This window comes from Theropithecus gelada, chromosome 12 (genome assembly GCF_003255815.1).
Source record: "Theropithecus gelada isolate Dixy chromosome 12, Tgel_1.0, whole genome shotgun sequence".
Lineage (NCBI taxonomy): Eukaryota > Metazoa > Chordata > Mammalia > Primates > Cercopithecidae > Theropithecus > Theropithecus gelada.
In genome coordinates this window covers 19,609,817-19,634,189 of record NC_037680.1, presented here as the reverse complement: position 1 = coordinate 19,634,189, position 24,373 = coordinate 19,609,817, and the positions used below count along the sequence as shown (strand labels likewise).

General features: G+C 34.7%; 1 protein-coding gene across 1 annotated transcript in view; it reads left to right on the top strand.

The window, feature by feature from the left end:
* Positions 1-24,373, top strand: part of LRP1B (LDL receptor related protein 1B) — a 1,963,100-nt gene that overhangs the window by 1,629,834 nt on the left and 308,893 nt on the right. Inside the window, exons 44-49 of the mRNA XM_025404289.1 lie at positions 5,982-6,174; positions 6,860-6,985; positions 10,759-10,887; positions 13,321-13,440; positions 21,114-21,227; positions 21,471-21,620. Of these exons, the coding sequence (XP_025260074.1) occupies positions 5,982-6,174; positions 6,860-6,985; positions 10,759-10,887; positions 13,321-13,440; positions 21,114-21,227; positions 21,471-21,620 (832 nt within the window). The remainder of the gene's footprint in view (positions 1-5,981; positions 6,175-6,859; positions 6,986-10,758; positions 10,888-13,320; positions 13,441-21,113; positions 21,228-21,470; positions 21,621-24,373) is intronic.

Here is a 24,373-nt window from a genome sequence, read left to right as displayed (position 1 = left end):
ATAATCCTTGCCTCACTCAATGATCTTAAGAATTAAATGAATAATGTTTATAAGTACTTACTAAATACCTTGTATAATTTTCTTATTGGCTAGAATCATTATGTGCATTAATTTTTGTTTGTTTTGCTAAATATTTATTTCTTGATTACCATTCCTTTGCAGTAATCATTCTTGTAAAAGTTTCTTTTTTTTTTTTTTTTTTTCCTGGTTACAGGGAAAAGTAACCCAGTGAGTCCTGTTTGGAATATTAATACTGAGGCCAAAAAATCAAATTGATATCTTTATTAAAAAATTATATTTAGGCAATTTAATTTGATTTTCAAATACAAAATTTAGAACAACTCTGCAAGCAGAAATCACTAAAGTCTCTAGTTCTAAAGTGGATACTGATTGCCAAGCTCTCTTGGCTTAGAATTTGATGAGGCAGAAGGCCCATTTCTTCATTCTAAGTATATGCCACAGCGCCTCCATCAATATAATTTCTCCATAAAAGGAAGGAATTACTTCCTATATTACATAATAGGAAGGCACAGATTTGTTCCAAATGAAACCAGGGCCTGGTTTTCTGAAAAATAAAATAAAATAGATAGACCACTGGCTAGATTAATAAAGAAGAAGTGAGAAAAGATCCAAATAAACAATTAAAAATGACAAAGGAGATATTACCACTGACCCCACAGAACTAGAAATAACCATCAGAGAATATTATGAGCACCTCTATGCACATACACTAGAAAATCTAGAATAAATAGATTAATTCCTGGACACATATACCCTTCCAAGATTGAGCCAGGAAAACGTTGAATCCCTGAGCAGACCAATAATTAGCTCTGAAATGAAGTAAGTAATAAATAGCCCACCAACCAAAAAAAGCCCAGGACCAGATGATTCACAGCTGAAGTCTACCAAATGTACAAAAATGAGTTGGTACCATTCCTGCTGAAATTATTCCAAAAAACTGAGGAGGAAGAAATCTTTAACAACTCATTATATGAGGCCAGCATCATCCTGATACCAAAACCTGGTAGAGACATAACAAATAAAGAAAACTTCAGGCCAATATCCTTGATGAACATTGATACAAAAGTTCTCAAGAAAATACTAGCAAACTGATTCCAGCAGCACATCAAAAAGCTTATCCTATGATCAAGTAGGCTTTATCCTTAGGATGCAAGGTTGGTTCAATATATGCAAATCAATAAAGGTGATTCATCATATAAATGGAACAAAAGACAAAAAAACACATGACTATCTCAATAGATTCAGGAAAGGCTTTTGATAAAATTCAACACCCAAAACCTCAATAAACCAGGTATTAAAGGAACATACCTTAAACTAATAAAAGCCATCTATGACGAATCCATAGCCAACATCTGATTGAATAGACAAAAACTGGAAGCATTCCTGTTGAAAACCAGCACAAGACAAGTGATACGTTTCGGCTGTGTCCCTACTCAAATCTCATTTTAAAATGTAGTTCCCATAATCCCCATGTGTCATGGGAGGGACCCTGTGGGAGGTACTTGGGTCATAAGGATGGTTACCTCTATGCTGCTCTCATGAGAGTGAGTGAATTATCATGAGATCTGATAGTTTTATAAGGGGCTTTCCTCCTTCTTTCCTGTGCACTTCTCCTTGCTGCTGTCATGTGAACAACATGTTTGCTTCCCCTTCTGCCATTATTGTAAGTTTCCTGAGGCCTCCCCAGCCATGCTGAACTGTGGGTCAATTAAACCTTTTTTCCTTTATAAATTACGCAGTCTTAGGTAAGTCTTTGTTAGTAGCATAAGAATGTACTAGTACAACAAGGATGCCCTCTCTCACCAACCCTTTTCAATATAGTATTAGAAGTCCTGGACGGAGCAATCAGGCAAGAGAAAGAAATAAGGGGCATCCAAGTGAGAGAGGAAATAAAAATATCTTTGTTTGCAGACAATATGATTCTATATCTAGAAAATACCATAGTCTCAGCCCAAAAGCTTCTTAGGCTGATAAACAATTTCAGCAAAGTCCCAGGATACAAAATCAATGTACACAAATTACTAGGATTCCTATACACTAACAACAACCAAACAAACAGCCAAATCAGAAATGCAGTCCACTCACAATTGCAACACACACACACACACACACACACACACACACAAAATACCTAATAATACAACTAACCAGTGATGAGAAAGATCTCTGCAAGGAGTACTACAAAACACTGCTCAATGAAATCAGAGATGACACAACCAAATGTAAAAGCATTCCGTGCTCATGGATATGAATAATCAATATTTTAAAAATGGCCATACCACCCAAAAGAATTTATAGATTAAATACTATTCTGATTAAACTACCATTGAAATTCTTCCCAGAGATAGAAAAAAATGGTTTTAAAATTCATACGAAACCAAAAAATGCCCAAATAGTCAAGGCATCCTAATCACACAAACTGACTTCAAACTATACTACAGGGCTACAGTAACCAAAGAGCATGGTACTCATACAAAAACTGGCATATAGACCAATGCAACAGACTAGAGATTACAGAAATAAGGCTGCATACCTACAACTGTCTGATCTTCAACAAAGCTGACCAAAACAAGCAAAGGGGAAAGGACTCTATTCAATAAATGGTGCTGGGATAACTAGCTAGCCACATGCAGAAGATTGAAACTGAACCGCTTTCTTAAGCCATACACAAAAATTAATTCAAAATGCATTAAAAAATTAAATGTAAAACTCAAAACTATAAAAACCCTAGAAGACAAGGTAGGCAATACCATTCTAGACATAGGAACAGGCAAAGATTTTGTGACAAGGCACCAAAAGCAATTACAACAAAAGCAAAAATTGACAAATCGAATACAATTAAACTAAAGAGCTCTGCACAGCCAAAGAAACTATTGGCAGAGTTAACAGACCACCTACAGCACGGAAGAACATTTTTGCAAACTATGAGTCTTACAAAGGACTAATACCTAGCATTATTAAGAAACTTAAATTTACAAAAAAAAAAAAAAAAAAAAAAAAACTCATGGAAATGTTGTCAAATGACAGACACTTTTCAAAAGAAGGCATACATGCAGCCAAAAAAATATGCAAAAAACCTCAACATCGAGAAATGCAATTAGAGAAATGCAAATCAAAACCACGAGATACCATTTCACACCAGTCAGAATGGCTATTATTAAAAAGTCAATAAATAACAGATGCTGGCAAGGTTGTAGAGAAAAAGGAAAATGTTTTCAACCATTGTGGAAAACAGTGTGATGATTTCTCGAAAGCCTAAAAATAGAGATACCATTGGACCCAGCAATCCCATTACTGGGTATATACCCAAAGGAATGTAAATCATTCTATTGTAAAGATACATGCACATGTATGTTAATTACAACCCTACTCACAATAGCAAAGACATGGAATCTACCTAAATGCCCATCAATGGTAGACTGGATAAAGAAGATGTGCTGCATTTATACCATGGAATACCATGCAACCACCAAAAATAACAAGATCTTGTCCTTTGTAGAAACATGGATGGAGCTGGAGGACATTATCTGTAGCAAACTAATGCAGAAACAGATAACCAAATACCACATGTTCTCACTTATAATTGGGAGCTAAATGATGGGAACACATGGACATATAGAGGAGAACAATAGACACTGGGACCCATTGGAGGGTAGAGGGTGAGAGGAGCGAGAGGATCAGGAAAAATAATGAAAATAATGAATGGGTACTAAACTTAACCCCTGAGGGATGAAACAGTCTGTACAATGAACCCCTGTGATACAAACTTACCTATATAACAAACCTGCACATATACCCCTGAACTTAAAAGTTAATAAAGGAATATAAATGTTTTTATTACCACCGAATTATACACTTAAAGATTGTAAAGATGACAAATTGCACACATATATTATACTTCTTCTTCTCTATACATCTCTTTATTTAGGATTTTGTTAATTTCTCTTAGCAATGTTTTATAGTTTTCAGATTCTTGTACATATGTTTTTATATTTAAATATTTTATATTTGTAGAGACTATTGTAAATAGCTGTTTTTTTTATTTCAATTTCTAATTGTTCATAGCTAGTATACAGAAATACAATTTACTTTTTAATAACAGCCATGTATCCTGCAATTTTACTAAATTAATATATTCATTCTAGCAGTATTTGTTGTAGATTCTGTTAAATGTTTTACGTAGAGGATTTAGTCACTTGCAAATGAAGACAGTTTGACTTATCTTTTCCCATGTAGATTCTTTTTATTTTTTTATTTTTTTGCCTTATTATACTAGTTAGAAACTCCAGGATAATGTTAAATAGAAGTAGTGACAGTGATCACCCCTGTTTTGTGCCTCGTTATATTTCTATTATTAGTTTTTGAGTTTTTTGTCAAGAATAGAAGCCATATCTTATCGTGGTTTTTCTGCATGTGTTGGGACATGTATATGAGTTTTCTTCTTTAGTCAGCTATTATGGTGAATTATGCTGATTGATTTTGTAATATTGAATCGAGTTGTATTCCTGGGACAAACCTAATTTTATGATGTATTAGCCATTTTATTGACATAAAAACCCAGTTTTTAGTTTTACTGATTTTGCTCTATTGTTTTTCTGTTTTCTATTTTGTTAAATTTCCCTTCTTTAGTTTCTTCTCTTTATTACTTTGAGTTTAAGTTACTTTTCTTCTAATTTCTTAAAGTGGAAGCAGAAGTCATTGATTTGAGGATTTTCTTCCTTTTTACATTTTCCTTGCATAGTAGTTTGCTGGTATACATTTTTATACTCTCATAAAAAATTATTGACAGTTAAGCTAGTTTGAAACAGTTTGCTTCTTTCAGGCTTGGCTTCTACGATTTGTTAGAGAAGACTAGAACAAAGTTTATTTAGTCTAGGTTAACAGTTCCCCACTGCTCAGGCAGACCCTAAAGAGTACTCAGAGTCTCATGAATTAGAATTTGAATTACATATTTGAATCTGGTTGTTGTTAACAGGCATGATTTCTGGACCCATGTGAACTTGGGGACTCTTCTCTCTCATCCTTTCCAGTGGTTCTTTCACCAGCCTGGAGGAGTTGGCTCGCACACATGCATGCACTTACCAGTACTTGACTGAATGCTCCAGGATGACTCTTTTCAGATACTCACAGTTCCCTCTGCTGAACTCTCTACTCTTGACCCTCTGCCCAGTGAGATATAGCAACCCATAACTTTCCCATAACTTTCACTTCCCATAACTTTTATTCATGGAATTATCTGGGCTCTGTTTTTGTCCTGTGTGTGCTGCTACTTATAATCTCTCTCTGGTAAATGGTGGATGCCATGGGATGCACCCAGTATTTCCTATTACCCAGAAATCAATGCCTTTCATTTCCTGATGTGCAATGTTTTCAAAAGTGTTGTTTCCTATATTTTGCTGTTGTGTGGTTGTTTTAGATGAAAAGATAAATCTTGTCCCTTTTGCTCCATACTGATCTGAGTGAAAGTATGGTCTTTACTTCTAAACTTTTAATCTCAGGCATGTACTAGTTTAGTCACTCAGGTGGTGAACTTCCTGAAGAAAGAACCTAGATCTTATGGTTCTTTATATTCCATAGGTAGTTCTGGGAACTTGATGAGTATCTACTGTATATCTGGTGATTTCTTACTAAAGGTTAATAAATGTTTATAATCTTCATCTAATATTTTTGGCTTGTTGATTTTTGTTTATAATACCAAACAGTACACTTGTTGTACACATTGAATTGTTAAATAAAAGTATACTTGAGATATTATGTAAATACATTGCAAGCACTAACAATGACTAAAACATTTTAAATATAAAGCATATCATAATTCATTTAGTGAAATTTTATTTTTATCTGATGATTTATGTTAATTAAATCCAACTAAACCAAATCTTTTATTTTTGAAGCAAAAATGGGTGTGGATATCTAAATATATATTCATCATAAAAATACAGTATTTTAATTTATTTCAGGTGATAGTTAAGTCCAGCCCAGGAACTTTCCTCAGCTTGGCTGTTTATGACAATTATATATTCTGGTCAGACTGGGGAAGAAGAGCTATCCTGCGGTCCAACAAGTACACAGGAGGAGATACAAAAATTCTTCGTTCCGATATTCCACATCAGCCAATGGGAATCATAGCTGTTGCCAATGACACCAATAGCTGTAAGTTATAATAGAAAGCAACTGTATTTCCTTATTGTATAATCTCTGATCTCTAAAAATGTATATATGTTTCCTAGTAATAGTTGGATTTGTTTTTTCTTTTTAAAAATATTATTTTTTATTACTACGATGGTTGATTTTGTTTTTTTTATAGTTCTTAGGAATAGTGTTCAAGATTTGGCTGTTCAAAATATTGAAATTATCTGAAATATTCAAGGCAACTTCTATATTGCATAATTTACCATCACAGGAGCAGTTCATTTTTAATTATTTCTTCTAAAAATCTTATTTCTCTCTCAATCTTCATATCTTTGAATTTTCAAATCAAGTTGTTTCAAATCATGAAAATTACGCTTGATAGATAAACTTTGCATCTGGGCTTAACAGTTTTTTAGTCAATGCAGTGCTTACAAAATTGCAGTTTGCAGTATCAATGTGGTTTCTAGCAGAACTAGTTCATTTGATGCCATGGTATCAGATATATTAGAAAGATTTGATTAGTGTTGCATACTTTCGTAATGTACTTAGCCTTAGGAGTGCTTAGATTTTCAAAAGTCCTGAATGTTGCTTTTTAATGGCATATTATTGAGAGATTGAGGCAGTCTAATAGTTTACTATTAATATATATCTAACATAGAATAGAAATTCGATATAAAATGTTACCAATACAACCTCTTTATTGTAGGTGAACTTTCTCCATGTGCATTATTGAATGGAGGCTGCCATGATTTGTGCCTTTTAACTCCCAATGGGAGAGTGAATTGTTCCTGCAGAGGGGACCGAATATTGCTAGAGGACAACAGATGTGTGAGTAAGTAAAGAGAATTGAAATGTAATATGACATATCTGTTCCAAATTCCACACACATAACTGAAATTGTGTTTGTGTATTCATGAAGTTATACTCTCTTCCAATATTAGAAGCTTAGTCATGTTCTCTCTCTGCTCTAAAGAAAACTGAGTTCGCTGTTCTGCTTAGTTATAACACTATGTACTAGATAATGATAACCAAAATGGTAACATATGTTTTTACCCTCCTGGTTGTGCACTAGAAAGTATTGGGGCTAGGTAGAGAAGTATCTGCACACAATGGTCATCTGAAAACTTCCAGTTGTGACTTTGTGAATTCAATCAATAGCAAAAGTAATTGAAACTGAAATAAACTGGTATACAGGCAGTATATCAGTAGCCTTGCAGTAAAACCACTCACAGTCCATCACAGTATGTAAATGAGAGAGAATGGCTCATGCAGCTTATTTGTAATCTTTTCCAAACTGTTAATTAAGAGTGTAACATTGCAGCCTTGCATGATGTTTATACCTCCCAAAGGCATTACAATCTTTAATTAGTACCATTACAATATACACTTATTAACAGCTAAGTTTCCAAAACTGTTTCCAAAATAAATCAAGGTTCAAGTGTTTCAATACTGCCATGAAAAGCTTGCAAGCAAAATTTAAAAAGGTTAATTTCCTTTTAACATTAAGACAATATATATATAAGGTGGGAGAGAAGAATCTTGTTGGAAATTGGCGAAATCACTCTCAGGATGTGTCAAATTTGATACATTTTTTTCTCTCCTCACCCATTAAATATATCCTCAGTGCATATCTTTTCATGCAGAAAATTAACAGAGTTGGATATGTCTACATAATAAAAATAAGTATTTTTCATCTTCATCTTCAGTCGTTTTTTACTCTCTTTCCAATGGAAGGATTTTATCTCTTTCCTGCTCTTCAATGTAAGTGCTTGGGCATAATTTTCTTTAGCTTGAAAACTATTACACCATATACAAAATAACATAGACATATTTTCTCACTGTGCAAGTTGATACTACAACCCAAAAAGGCACCTCTTAGCACAAAAAGTAAAAGTTGTTTTATTTAAGACTGTGCCAAAGCAAATGAGAAAATGATGCAATTGGTCAAAATTTTAAATACAGATGGCCAATTTCCATATTTCGGGCCACAAATTCCCATATTTCTTTGTCACTTAACACTTCTCTGAATTGCTCAGGCAATGGCTTAAATTCTTTCAGTTTGCCTTTGTGGTTTCAGCTGTAATGGTCTGGATCTGATGCCATCTGTAAGCCTGGAGTGTTAGACATGCATTAGAATCACTCATGTTTCTTTCACAGGTCACTGCAGGCTAGTAGTGAAGCAATGCCTTCAGTCACAACGGCAAAGCTTATTTCTGTAGAGTGGAGGCCTGTCCTTGCTGCATAATACATTCAATACAACTGTCCCTACTAAGCTTCTCTCTATTGATGAGAGGAAATGAATCAGGAAGAAAACTGTCATTTTAAACAAGCACGATTGTATTCACATGGAACTGTAGAGTGATATTGGATTCCTCAGAGCTCACAATCTGTTATAGAGGCAGACGACATCCATTGTGCATTCATATTGAAATCCTGTAGTCCAGCGGAGAGATGAGAGAGTAACTCTTGGCTTCTCCTTGTCAAATTCATCTTTAGGGACATGAGAATGTTTGTAGCATATCTGTGTCCTCATCTAAGTGATTTTACCCAGAGCAGTTCATGAATGTTAATGGCAGCATTAAAGGGGTGAAAGGTCATGTACTAACACCTAACTGAGGGCAAATGAGGGAAAACCATTTGTTGTCATAACTGTTGACAAGAAGATTAGGCAGTCCCCTTGCGTACAACATTGCTAATCTTATTGTAATCCATAAAAGAAATAGATATAGTAAATGTAATTAGATGAAGTAATTGCTGTTCAGGAGAATAAGGGCAACTGAACCATGATGTTTCCAGAAAGAAGCAGAAAGCACTCAATATTATTTTATCAAATGAACGTACCTGAAGAAGAATTGTATTCATATAATATTTGTTTTTGCATAATATACAAAACCTATTTATCTTTGAATAGTTTTTGTCTTTTCCCCAAAGGCACTAAGATGGCAACAATGGACATTTGGGTTTGTTAGAGTGAGGAGAGAAAGAGGGTGGACAAAGGTAAAAAAATTAACTATTGGTACTATGTTCAGTACCTGGGTGACAGGATCAATCATATCTTAAACCTCAGTATCATATAGTAAACCCATGTAACAAACGTGCACCTGTACCTGCTGAATCTAAATAAAAATTGACATAATTTTAAAAAAAGCCTTAGATAAATAGACCCTCTACTAAATTAATTAAATTCTAGGAATAATAAAGAAATAAAACCTTGGAAAGTTCAAATAGTACTAGTGGCTGTTTAATTGAATATTCCTGAAATAAAGCTCAAAAACTAATACTAAATTATAAAATTAAGCTATATTCTTTCATTAGCAGAGATGAATGAATTCTGCTTACCTCCAACATAAATAATACAAATGTATTTAAATGTACAATTATTCAGCAAGCAACAGGGTGAGTACATACATGCAAGCAGACAGTATATCCCCAAAATTGGATCCCAAAGTCTGCTGGTAAATCTATTACTGAAGATTAAAAATAAGTCCATTGTCCTCAATAGAAACCCTTCAAAATAGTAATCACATACTGCCATTGTAAGGAGGAAACTTAACTGTAGAAAAGATCTTTTTGTACTTTCAGACTCTTAACTTACAAATTAGTGCAAATCACCTAAAAATTCAAACTCTTAATTTCTAATAAAAATTCTGATGCTTAGAAATGAGACTTTCTGACAGCAGTCATTTGGAGTCCATAGCATCAGGTGCACATGCTTTCCACTTGACCATCGTCCTCCTGCCCCTCATCTCACTGATTCCTGTACACTTTATGGAGTAGGTGCTGCTCATGTATGGCAGCAAGAAAGAGTCTGCTCCTGGGAACCTCCCACACATGGATCTGACAAAGGTCTTATTTTAACAATTCTTATATTTCTGAACAGTATAACTTGCTACTGAGGTTTAATCAGAAGATAGTTAGGAAGACCAGAAAGTGGGGAAAAGTGGGGACTATTCATTTGACTGAGATGGTTCACATTGAACATTCACAATGGGTACTGTACGCACTGAAAAATATTAGTATATTGAAAAATACATAATAGATTCCAGTAAGAAAACACAAAAACACTTTCAGTATGTACAGAGCTCATTTAACTGACTCTTTTTAAAAACAATAATAATTATTATTATTATTATTACTCTTTTGAGACACAGTCTTGCCCTGTTGCCCAGGCTGGAGTGCAGTGGCGAGATCTCTATTCACTGCAACCTTGGCCTCCCAGGTTCAAACGATTCTCCTGCCTCAACCTCCCATGTAGCTGGGACTGCAGGCACGTGTCACCATGCCTGGCTAATTTTTTGTATTTTTGGTAGAGATGGGGTTTCACCATGTTATCCAGGATGGTCTCAATCTTCTGACCTCGTGATCCACCCACCTCGGCCTCCAAAAGTGCTGAGATTACAGGCGTGAGCCTCTGTGCCTGGCCAGAAAATTATTTTTTAAGATCTTAATTTCATAAAGAAATGTCATAACCCATGGCTCTTTAATTTTACATTTTGATAAATTTTAGTTTATCTTTATAATTAAAATTAAGAAAAATAATTGTAGTGGTGTCAAAAAATACTGGTCATTGCACAAAAGCATTGACTTTTTTTTTTTTCCTTGCAGCTAAAAATTCCTCCTGCAACATTTATTCAGAGTTTGAATGTGGAAATGGTGAGTGCATTGACTACCAGCTCACCTGTGATGGCATTCCTCACTGTAAGGATAAATCAGATGAAAAACTGCTCTACTGTGGTAAGTGTCCAATATGGGTTTGCTCATTTCAGATAAAGTTTTCTGATTCTTTTACAGTTTTTGGTTTGCTTGTCTCTGTTTGGTTTATGTGGATAATTTCTTTAATATTTCTCATTAACCTGTTGATCTAAGGCAATTGATGTGGCTTTGCTTGTGTTAAAATGAGGTACTTTATCTCCTATTCTATAGCCATGATATTCACTAAATAATTTCTTCATGGTTTTATATCCACAAAATAGACTTTTTTATTTTATTTTATTTTATTTTATTTTATTTTATTTTATTTTATTTAAAGAGACAGAGTCTCATTGTGTTGTCCAGACTGGTCTTAAACTGCTGATCTCAAGCAATCCTCCTGCCTCAACCTCACAGAGTGCTAGGATAACAGGTCTGAGCATCACATCCAGCCAGAATATGAATATTTTTAAAAGTAGTAGCTAATCTTCTGAACTCCCTACTTATTCATCTCTAGCAGTAGGTTTTAGGTATACTTTCCTTAAAATGTAACTCAGAAATATCAGTGGTTTTTGGATATGGACAGGCTTACTCTGAAGCAAAGTTTCACCAACAGATAATAGCACATTGTTGGGTTGTTATCAAAGTCTTTTCAGTTCTATTTCTCTCTCCAGGATTAGCATGGGAGCTAGTGTCCTTTGGTACAAAGGCTCATTTCCTTAGGCACGGTCCACATCAAACATAGAATTCCACCAGCTATGCTGCTTTTGGTAACACTTAGTGACAGTCAACCTCTAACCTCCCTTAGGAGTAGAGATTAACTTTTATGCTCTAGTAAGCAGCTGAGATTTCCCTTCATTGCAACAATATTTTTCCTGGAAATCTGCCTTTGCATAATCATTGATAATCATTGTATATTTGATCCAGATTTTTTAAAAATGGTCCTGATTTATTTTTAATCCTGGAAATCCAATAGCATTGGGCTCATATGCTATCAAAATTTAGGAGTCTATATCTGAAATTGCTACATTTTATGTCTACTTTTCTCCTCTATTCCATTATCTGGTAATAATTACACCTGAATAATTAAAGAAAAGTCAGAACAAGGGAAAGACAGGATCTGTGAGTTCCACAGACAGTCTTCTCACTCTTTTACATTACATGATAACACACCATCATTTAAACTGAGAGTCTAATGTAATTTGTCCATAATTGATATGCAACCAATATCTTAAAGAATTTATCTCAAATAACATATTCGCTTTAATGAATGGCTATATTCTATAAGATATAAAAATATTAAAGCGTATAAAAGTAATAAACTCACAGGTTTGCATTTACTATTAGTTGACTTGAGATTATATTTCATGTTATTTTTATCTTTGTGGAAGTCAGATGATACTCGTGTAGAGCAGGAGTTGGCAAGCATTTTCTGTAAAGGTTCACCTGGTAAATATGTTAGGTTTTGTGGGTCATATATGCTTTCTGTCACATATCCTCTGTTGTTTATTATTTATCATCCTTTAAAAATGTTAAAACTATTCTTAGTCCAATAGCGATATGAAAACAGTCTCACAGGCTAGATCTGGCCTATGGGTAATAGTTTGCCAATGCCAGGTGTAGAGTATGGGCTTTGGACTCACACCTGAAGTTAGATCTTTGTTCCCAAACCTGCTAGTGTAACTAGCCTAGTGTACAAACCCTAGTGTGACTAGGGTAAGTAACATAACTCACTTCTCTGTGTTTTAGTTTTCTGCTATGAAATAGCTAGCTCTTATGAGTAGTTGAGAGTATTAAACCAGCAAGTATTTATCTACATATACTCAGTACAGAGCCTGGGACAAAGCTGATGTTTAATACATGGCGGCTATAATTATTGTAAGTAGTAGCTTCTGCCCCAAATCAGAGAATGTCAAGAAAACTTTATAATGGTAAATAGAACTCAGAAGGTCATTCTTTCTCAGGGAATTCTGTAGATATTTTAAGATAATTTTTAAGAGCAATTTGTTGATATTTAGATGACTCCATGAGACACTGATTCAGGAATACACGTTTTGTTGCTTTTTCTCCTCGTTATAAAATCCTTGCAGATAGATGCAAAGGATATAGGAAATGGATGTTGGAGTGTTTTTGTTATGTTTGAGGTACATATTTATTGCTTCAGAATTGAATACGTGATATATGTTTTTTTCTGTGCTACTTGACAGAATTGCCAGAAACAATAACATGGGTATAACTTGAAAAGATCTCCAGGCATGAATGACTAAAGTTAAAACACTAAGTCGGAAAGGGCCCTTGCTGAATGAACTACTCTTTGACAATACAGAAACATTATAATCCACAGCTTTTGTACGGCATAGCACTTGTTTTATAGATCCATAATCCAGTCATTATGAATGAAATATTATCTGTGATTTTCATTTTGTACAAATATTTCTATATGATCTCTGGTTATGAGTTTCTACTTTTATTTATAAGAAAACAGAAGCTGTCGAAGAGGCTTCAAACCTTGCTATAATCGCCGCTGCATTCCTCATGGCAAGTTATGTGATGGAGAAAATGACTGCGGAGACAACTCTGATGAATTAGATTGTAAAGGTAAATACTTGTTCCATCAGTCGTGGAGTATTGGTGTGCTAAGTGTTTCCTGAACTTTTCCAACATTCATTTCTGAGAGCTCTATGGTATATAACACCTAGTAACATCTATGGATCACATTTTGGTAAATGCTGTTGGAATGGAGTTGCTAAAGTTACTTGAAAATTCTGACTATGTTCTCTATTTCTGTTTTCTATTTGTTTCCTCACTTTAAAACACTTATAATTTCTCACCTCTTCAGTTCCACCTTCCTGGATTTGGACATTTCTACCAGAATGTGTAATATTGAATTTTCTGCTTCAAAAATGTTCCCCTTTATCCCTTAGTTCTTTGTTTTACTCACGATCACATTTTCCTAACCACTGTACAGGAAACTTTGGTGTTCTCCTTAATTTCTCCTTCTCACATATCCAATCATCAACACATCTTCCAGTTCTTTGAAATAGCTTCCATTTCAATCCAATTTAAGCCTGGGTTAACAGAGTATCCCTTTACCTGGTTTCCCTGCTTATACTTTTTCCATTTCATCCCAATGTCATCAGTCATGCTAATACTGTTTAACATTTTCCCAAAGTGACTATTGGGATAGATGATGAAGCCAAATTACCTGAGTTCAAACTGCTGCCTCAACACTTACTGTCTAAATTCAGATATTGCACTTAACTATTCTGTGTCTCACTTTCCCAAACAGCAAGGTAGGAAAAATAATGAAATAAGAATAACAATATTAAATAAGTTTAGAACAGTATTTGGCAATAGTGAATGGTGTATTAGCACTGGCATATGTGTGTGTGTGTGTGTGTGTGTGTGTGTATTGCACTGATAAAGAAACCTTTAATGGAATGTCAATGTTTGCAGAATACATGATAAGTTTTAGTCTGACATTGAAAGCCTTCTTAAATCTGGACCCCACAGATATTTCCAAAGCATTATCACTTTAAAGCCTTTCCTTTCAATGAACACATTTTATTGACTGCAATGCATTAAGATTTGAGACACAAAATTCATGAGATACGTGCCTGCACTCGAGAATATCAAATTCTAACTGTAAGACAGCCATGTAAACAGATGAAGATATATATCTGTGATTGCACACATAAGAACACCCATACGTCTTTTTTTGGTTTTTGGCTTTGAAGTATCCTCAAAGGTTTCATAGGCTATACTGAATTTAAGCTGAGTCTTAAACTAAAAATAAAGTAGAATGAAGGAAACAAAAGAGAATACCAAGTAAAAGGACTAGTATTGAAACTGAAAGTAATTTGATATAGTCACAGACAGATTATATATAAGAAAGTGGTAAAAACAGAAGGGGCCAGGCACAGTGGCTCATGACTGTAATCCTAGCACTTTGGGAGGCCGAGGTGGGCAGATCATGAGGTCAAGAGATCGAGACCATCCTGGTCAACATGGTGAAACCCCATCTCTAATAAAAATACAAAAATTAGCTAGGCGTGGTGGCAGTCGCCTGTAGTCCCAGCTACTCGGGAGGCTGACGCAGGAGAATCGCTTGAACCCAGGAGGTGGAGGTTGCAGTGAGCTGAGATTGCGCCACTGCACTCCAGCCTGGTGATAGAGCGAGACTCCATCCCCCCACCCCCCAAAAAACAAAAACAAACAAACAAACAAACAAAAGAGAAGGTAGAGGAAGGGGCCAGGGCATGAAGATGCATTTTGTGCCATGAGAAGTGACTCAAACTTTATCTTGTAGTCACTAGAGAGTCACTGAAGGTTTAAAGCAGGCCAAATACAATCAAATTTACATTTCAAAAAGGAAAGAAAAGAATAGGATTGTGTTAATGAAACCTGTAATAATACGATTTGTTTGTGTGGGAATGGGGATAAGACAATAATGACAGTTTGCATTTTGAGGTTGGAGCACTTGAAGACATGTAAATGAAGCTATTTCACAGGCATGTAGATAGGTAGAGATTTGGAACTCAGGTAATAGATGTTTATCAGAAATATTGATTTGGGGCACATTAAGGAGAAAAACTCAGAGAGGAAGTGTGGAGTAATGATTGCATGAGTAGAGTGCATCAAAATTACTTATTGAAATAACAAATTATATATGGAAAAGTGAAGTAGCCTACAGGACTAATAGAAGGATGTGCTTAAGAAATTATTATCTCAAGAAAGGAGGGTCATTCAGCATTTTCAAGTGCTACAGAAAGGACAAGAGGGCAGGTATGAACTGGAGGTATCCATCATATTTGGCAAATAGTAGATACTCACTTGATTACATTCATGGGTGTCATTTCAGTGGAATAGTAGAGGAGAGCAAGAGCACATAGTGTGAAGGCAGAAAATGGGTGGTAAGGAATAAAGACAGTGAATATAAACTGTTTTTAGAAAAGATTGATGGTAAAGGAAAGGTATGAAGTACAGTTGTGATGACAGGGCTATGCAGAGTTGAGGAAGGGGGCAGAATGTGTGCAAATTGTTTTGTAGCTGTATGGAACATTGGGAAGTTACTCTGCCATCTTAGACAGTGTGACTTTGTGGAAACACTTGCATAGATTATCATCTAAGGTTGACACTGTAGCTTAGAAAGAGCTAATGGCATCTGCCAATTAAGTTACCTATTAACTTAATTTAAAAAGGATTTAACAAGATTTAAAAAGGTAAAATATAGTCAGACACTGGAAGTAGGAGGAGGGAAATAAATTAGCATTTGGAAGAAAGGTGGAAAAGAAATTAGAAGACCTAGAAATAGATATGTTCTGTCAATTATTTGTAAGCAGGAAAGGAAAATATAATATAGGCATTAACCCAGGTTAAAGGTAAAGCAATCAAGAAAGAATGTACCGGAACTGAGCAATAAATACAGAAAATAGATTTTAAGGCAAGATTCATCAAAATAAACTGTGGGAAGATGATACGTTACTATGGGTTTTCTCCAGAAATGAAAGTGTATTTTCAAAAGTGGTAAGTAAATTAGTCAGTGTGTTTGGGTTTATGAAATATAATACCTCATATATGGTAGGTGTTTATTATATTCTTATGTGGCTGGTTGAAGCAGTAAGTCTTCTAAAATATAAATAGATTTTATTCTGCCTAATGATATCAATACCAGCTGCTGAATAACAATAAAATAACCCAAATAGATATTTCCTCTTTTTCAGTCTAAACTCTTGATTTCTGTGTTATAACTATCTTAGTCATACTCTTGGGCACAGAACAGTGCCTTCGTGAATGAAGCTTCTCTTTTAACCTTTCTTTTATGGTAAAATTATAACAGTTGGATATCTTAAAAATAAACAAGCAAAACTTATTCCTTAAAGCTGGTCACGCTGAATGCAGGACATTTGAAACTAAAATTGCTCATGGAAACACAAGCATATACTTTATTACTTAATAGAAACTAGTGAATTTAATTCAATGGACTAGCTCCTTTAGGATAAACAATTGGTAGCTATTTGGATGAAAGATTACTCTTAATTGAATCTTTTAGTTTTGACTTTTCTCTCATTTTAAGTTTATTAACATAGTGTCATTGTAGAGTACCTTTCAAGCTATAGAAGGAAGACTTCCCTGGGTCCATATCCCATAAGCCAGGCTGTCTGATAAAGACTTATATTATGCAAAAGTGTTTCCACCAAATATCTCCCTTATAGTACATAAAAGATGATAAAGGAAAAGGCATAGATAAGGGGTTCAGGGAAAATGGAAAAGAGGTCTCTTTCCAAGCCCTTTCTTCCAGTTGCCGCTTTCTCTCTTTCTATTGTCAGTGCAATGTAGAGATGCAGTGCTGTTTTGCACATATATGCAGACATGCAAATCACCTATCACTATTTAATCAAAATAAAATATAAAAGATAAAGTGATATAATTAGACGTCGGGAGGTACAGGGAGATTTTGATAGACTGTGGTAAGAGGCTATCGTGGAGCCATCTGTAAATTATCTGAAGTACTACTATAGTTTGCTGAATGTAGATGTCAGTAGTAATTGTTACTTTTTTTAAATTTTGCAAGAGCAGAGAGTCTATTTACAGAGTAGAAAGGGTGTTGCAATGAATTGCTTTTGGCTTCTTCTCTTTTGGGGGGAAAAAACCATGCCCAATCTTCATCATTTTTTAAATTTACTGCCCCTTTCTAGAGGCCCTTTCATGACTGAGAGCTTTAGACATCAGGCCATCTGCAGGTGCGGAGATGAGGCATTGTTCGTAAGTGTGTCATTTTGTGCTCCTCTTCTGGTTGCGTGGCAGGGTGAGTGAATATATTCAGGGAGAGTGCACGATATGCTTTCTTCCCTGTTGAGATGAATACAAACTGCTCCCTTTGGGAAGTACATGGAATTCCTTAGGGCCACGGAAGGAGTTTTAGGTAGACTGAGCCAGCAGTTCTGATGCTCCTTAAAGGAGGGGAAACTAGCATTTGTTTTTTCCTAAGTTTATAGTAAACCTTTGAAAAATTCCATAAACAACAAGCTAAAGGAAAAGGATAAACATAGCTGGAGAAGAAACTGGCATTCCTTCTGGATTTGTGCACCCTTAGAACCTAAGGGGTGAATTAAATAATTAAATAAAAGATGTTGTTTGAAAGTAAATGAAAGGGAGATACGAGAGCAAACTTAATGCTTCCCCGCCCCGCCCCCCTTTTCAGTTTCCCTTTGCTACAGGTTGGGTAAGGGATGTTGGAAGAGAGAATTGACTTAAGTTATTTATAAGAAACATCCTAAGAACCGCAGAAAAGCCATTGATTTTTAAATCTTTCAAATCTCATTAAATATTTTAGCTGACATGCTAAAAAGAAAGTGGAAGAAATAGTAAAATTAAGAAAGTATATTAGAGAGAGTGGTTTTACTTTCTCTCTTGCTGCTACTTTTGATCCACAGTCCCTGACAGATCTTCCTTTGTAGTGCTTCATTGCTATTCCTGCTGTGGCTGTAGGGTGTTTTCACTCATGTTTCATAGGCTTACTTTTTCTTTTGGACTACCTGGAGGGAAAAATGTAGTATCTCTCCCTCGGCTTATCTTTATTTGGGCCATATTATTTTATTTTCTCTCCTTATCAGGACTCTTAGCCTGAGGAAATATTGTCAGAAAACTTTCATATTCACTTGACAAATTAGAGATTTCAGTATCTTTCTTCCTCAAAAATCACCATATGGATGAAACAAATTCCAATACTTAACTGACTAAAACAAAGCGAAGAAGAAATATAGTTGAGCCAACAGAGAGAGAGGTTTTGGCACGAGATGTGTTTACTTATCTAAAGAAGTTCCTACTATTTCTGCAGATTTTTTCTTCCTCACAGGATTCTCCTTCCTTGCCTGTTAATGCAGGAGATATTAATTCCCACAATCACCTTGCTCATATTGCTTACAAAATTCTGCAACAACTTTCATCACCCTATCTAACTCTCTGGTGGTTCTCAACAAATAATGCAACATGTGGAGACAGGATCAGGTACAAAGGGACAGTCTGTTCTTACTTGCACATCTTACACACTCTGGTAGCCCATCCTTGCCCCCCTCCCGAGGATTCATTAGCCCTATTGTTATTTTGGAAAATAGGAGGAAAAAATTAATACATCCTGCAAGTCCTCTATTCTTTGTTCTATACTGCGAACTTCCTCCTTTATCTATTTCCTTATGCTTTTTAATATAGTTTTTTTTTTTTTTTAAATTACTACTTTCTAACCCCTCTTCTGAATTTCAAAGTTAAAGTTTCTTTTCATGTAGTTTGAGGTCCTCTATTTCTTTCTTGTTTCCAGAACTCAATCTAGGACTGTGTTCCATTTGTCCCACGTGTCCTTCCACTGTTCTCCCAAGTTATCCTTTACTTTCTCTGTTACCTCAGAACTTCCAGTACTGGTTTTTGAAACCCTATTACTGTGAAATCCCTGAATTGCCAGTTTTCTTGACTGTCTGAAATGCCATTCCCTACATTTGCCTCTTCGTTGTCTCTGCCACTACTTCTCACTCAGACAGAGGATTCTCTATAGGAGATTGGAGGCAGATGGTGACCATGAAATGAGTGGCAAGTGTCCCCATTAGCATCTTCCTGGCATCCAAACCTCTAACTTCAAGTAGATAGAAACTCTAGTGCATTATGAGATGAACTATTATAGGCTTACTTAGGAATATTATAACTACCTAAAATGTTATTAAGCAGAGAAATGCGATATGTCTTTTAAAAAGAGATTATAAGCTATCTTTTAGAACAAAGTTAATAAGAAACTACTAGTAGATGGTGAAGCCAAAAACAAAATGTAAATGATTGACATGATTATATTCTATATTACATATTGCATTTACTATTTCTATTGAAAAAATAGAATATGAAATGTAACGCAAAAGAATATAAAAGAGGTTTTGCTCCTATGGACATAAAAGAAAATAATTTGTTCTGTTTTGGAACAATGCATTTATCTCTACTTGTAAGAGTATTATCTGTTTCACATGTTGTGATATCATTTTTAATAAAAAAGTGGAGCGATTATAATTGCAAATTGTAAATAAAACATTTATTCTAATCATCATTTAAACAGATAAGTATGCAATTTTGAGATACAATTCAATATAATAAGAACCGTACATTATGAAATACAAATGACATACACATCCTTGAGTAAAATCTGCATATTTTAAAATAGCATTTTAACCATTTACGATTGATATAATTTCTATTTATAATTAAATAGGCACTTGAAAATATCAACACTAGTAAAAGTGGCATAATCAAAGGGCCCTTCAGGTTGTCCTTCGAGGTAATCAACTTGTAAAAATTTGAATTTGGAATAAAAATATCACCTAAGTTAATTTAACATACATAGCATGTCATGTACCCATTTACAGCATTTTACTGGAAACCATTATATGATTATGAATAGGTAAGCAACATAGAAAGGAATATATGATTAAGAATAAGATACTTTATACAAAATGTATATAATGACAATAGCGTATTGAATCTAATTTTCATTTAAGTAGAGCAGAGAATTGGATGACTTTTATAACAACAATAATAAGGAATGACACATTTATATGTTCCTGGGCATGAGGCATCCTATTTCTTATATTAAATATTAATGATGAATGGTCATGTAACAGAGTATGAGATAGCATGGATGACTTTCTAGTAGTGGTAAACTCTTCCCTCTGAGAAACAAAGCCAGTGCTCAGTGGTTCCCCCTGCCAATCTCTTTGTTCCTGTTTCTATCTCTATCTCACTCTATTATGGCAAGAAATGCTTCCCTTCTTGGCAACCAGGTTGGGATTTCCCAGTAGGTATTTAATCAGGCATTTGTCTACTCTCATAACCTTGGAATATTGAAGGTGGAAAGAGAGAGAATCTCCAGCATTCTTTTTTTTTTTTTTGGCTCAGTGCTAGGGTGATATTACTACAACAATGTGATAGGAACACAGCATAGTCCCTACTCTCATGGAGCTTACGTTTAGTTAGTGAGACTTCAGGGACTTAAACAGGCAGCCTCAATGCAATATGCTAAATACTACAACAGAGGGAAGAATTGTGTGCTAGGGGAAGACATATAAGAGGCATCTAACCCACGCTTGAAGGTGGGGTTCAGGGGTCAGGTTTGGCTTCCCAGAGTTACAAAAGCAAAACCAAACAAAATTATACAAAATAATTGAATTGTTCAAAAAGTAAAAGCAAGGAGTCATTCTGTCCTGTCTCTCCATTTGTTTATGTACCTGTTTCTCTAGTTTCAACCTGTGCCACAGTTGAGTTCCGCTGTGCAGATGGGACTTGTATTCCAAGATCAGCACGATGCAACCAGAACATAGACTGTGCAGATGCTTCAGATGAAAAGAACTGCAGTAAGATATTCCACTACCTTTCATCTGTTTATGCTTGGGCACTTTTGGCATTGCATTGAACACTGTGCAAGATTTTACTGAACTTTGTCCAAAATTGGTATGTAATTAACCCCTGTTGTGTAGGATAATTACATATCTATTTCCTCAAATGAAGTTAACTTTTCTCATCTCTGTGACCTACATAGAAGGCTCATAGTCTTTGCAAATGAGGTACTTTTTCATTTTTTGTTTACCTTCTTCTAGATAACACAGACTGTACACATTTCTATAAACTTGGAGTGAAAACCACAGGGTTCATAAGATGTAATTCTACTTCACTGTGTGTTCTGCCAACCTGGATATGCGATGGGTCTAATGACTGTGGAGACTATTCAGATGAATTAAAGTGCCCAGGTAATACTAGATTTTAGAAAAATACGGGCTTTGCCATGGAGATTTTGAGGCTACCTAGTTGTATAGAGTAAATTTGTTAATTTTCATCCTTAATATCAATTATTGACATTAAAATTTAAATGACACAGACTAAAATGTAATTAACCTGTTCTAAACATACCACTTGATCTTTTTAAATGAGTTAAAAAATAACAAGAAACTTTCCTAAATTTGGATCAATTTTTAATGTTTAGTTTATTAATCCTTTCAGAATTGGTGATTAAGTCTTTCAAATCTGTAATTTATAATTCTTCAACAGAATTATTACATACCTAGAAATAACTTCATAAAAGAAGAGAAACAATGTTTCTTATGACTGGCTTTACTCAGTGTTATTGTACAGCAATGTTGTAATGCAGTTTACAAAATCCTTTGGTGTAGTAATTTGAGTAATAGTTATAATCATTGTTGAATCAAGTTAAGACAGGTTTATTTATATCTGACTGTTACCAGTCTTTACACACATATGCCCTGAAAACTGTCATCTACATTCTTAGAAGAATGCCTTCCAGCAAAGTTCTTGACTGTTTCTTTCTATTTGAGGACATGAAAAAAAAAAAAAATTATAAAAAGAACTATGTATAACTGGAAGTAGAGATTCTATGTAGGACATTATTACATTTTGTCTCATACTTGTTTGCGTGTCTCCACTCTGCTGCTACACCCATGTTTTTCATGTTTAGTTGATATGTAGTAATTTTTAAGCTATTTTAAGAAATGATATTCATAAGTATTTTGCACAAAAGTTTATGCACACACAATCTACTATGGAAATCTGATATTTTAGTAGATGATACATTTATTATTTCTAAATTTGTGATGGTTCTTTTATCATGTATAAAATATAATTGTTTAAATTTTTATTTTACAGTCAGAGTGGGCATGTGCAGGCTTATTACTTGGGTATATTGCATGATGCTGAGGTTTGGGCTTGTATGGATCCTGTCACCCATTTAGTGAACATGGTACCCAATAGAAAATTTTTCAGCCCTTTGCCTCCTTCCTCCCTCTCCCCTTTTGGAGTCCGCAGTATCTATTGTTCCATCTTTACTTTGTTGTGTACTCAATGTTTGTCTCCCACTTATAACTGGGAACATGTGGTATTTGGTTTTCTGTTTTTGTATTGATTTACTTAGGATAATGCTCTCGAGCTGCATTCATGTTACTGCAAAAGACATGATTTCACTTTTTTATGACTGTATAGTATTCCATGGTGTATGTGTACCATATATTCTTTATCAAGTCCACTAGTGATGGACATCTACACTGATTTAATATATTTGCTATTGTGAGTAGTGTTTCAATAAACATATGAATGCATGTATCTTTATTTTCCTTTGAGTATGTGATGAGATTGAGTTAAATCATAGTTCTACTTTTAGTCTTTGGGAAATCTCCAAACTACTTTTCACAGGGGTTTAACTAATTTGCATTCCTATCAACAGTGTGTAAGTGTTTCTTTTTCTCCACAACCTTACCAACATCTTATTTTTTGACTTTTTAAACAAAAGGCATTCTGACTACTATGAGATGGTATCTCGTCGTTTTGATTTGCATTTCTCTCATGATTAGTGATGTTGAGCACTTTTTTATGTGTTTGTTGGACACTTTTATGTCTTCTTTTGAAAAGTGTCTGTTTCTATACTCGACCCCTTTTTAATGGGGTTATTTGTGTTTTTTATTTCTTATTGATTTATTTAAATTCCTTATAGATTCTGGATATTTGTTCTTTGCCAGATATATAGTTGGAAAATATTTTCTCCCAGGGTACCTGTTTACTCTGTTGATAGTATTTTTGGTGTTGTGCAGAAGCTCTTCAGTTTAATGAAGTCCCACTTGTCAATTTTTGTTTTTGTTGCAATTGCTTTTGAAGACTTAGTCATAAATTCTTTTCCTAGGACTGTGTCCAGAAAAGCATTTCCTAGAATTTCTTCTAGTATTTTTATAGCTTGAGACCATACATTTAAGTCTTCAAACTTCTTTGACTTACTTTTTGTATATGATAAGAGATAGGAGTCCAATTTTGTTCTTTTGCACATGGTAGGTGGGATTGTGTTTTTTCATTTAGCCCTCAGCTTGAACTTTATTGTTGTATAGTAATGCTACTGATTTTTATACATTGATTTTGCATCTTCACTAACCTTGATTATGAGATCTAGAGGCCTTTTTTGCAGAGTGTTTAGGTGTACATTTATGATGTCAGTGAAGAGAAATAGTTTGATTTCCTATTTTTCTATTTGCATGCCTTTTATTTCTTTCTCTAGCCTGATTACTCTGGCTAAGATTTCCTACACTATGTTGAAAAGCAGTGGTGAGAGTGAGCATCCCTGTCGTGTTCTCGTTCTCAGATAGAATGATTCCAGCTTTTGCACCTTCAGTTTGAGGTTGGCTTTCGGTTTGTCACAGATGGCTCTTATTGTTCTTTCCATGACTAGTTTGTCGAGCATTGTTATCATGAAAGGGATATTGGATTTTATTGAATGTTTTTTTCTGTGTTTATTGAGATGATCATATGGGTTTTGTTCCTAATTCTGTTTATGTAGTGAATCATACTTATTGATTTGCGTATGTTGCACCAACCTGGAATCCCAGGAATAAAGCCTACTTGCCCATTGTGAATTCTATTTTTGATGTGCCACTGGATTTGGTTTGCTAGTAGTTTGTTAAAAGGGTTTTGTTCCTATGTTCATTAGGGATATTGATCTGTAGATTTC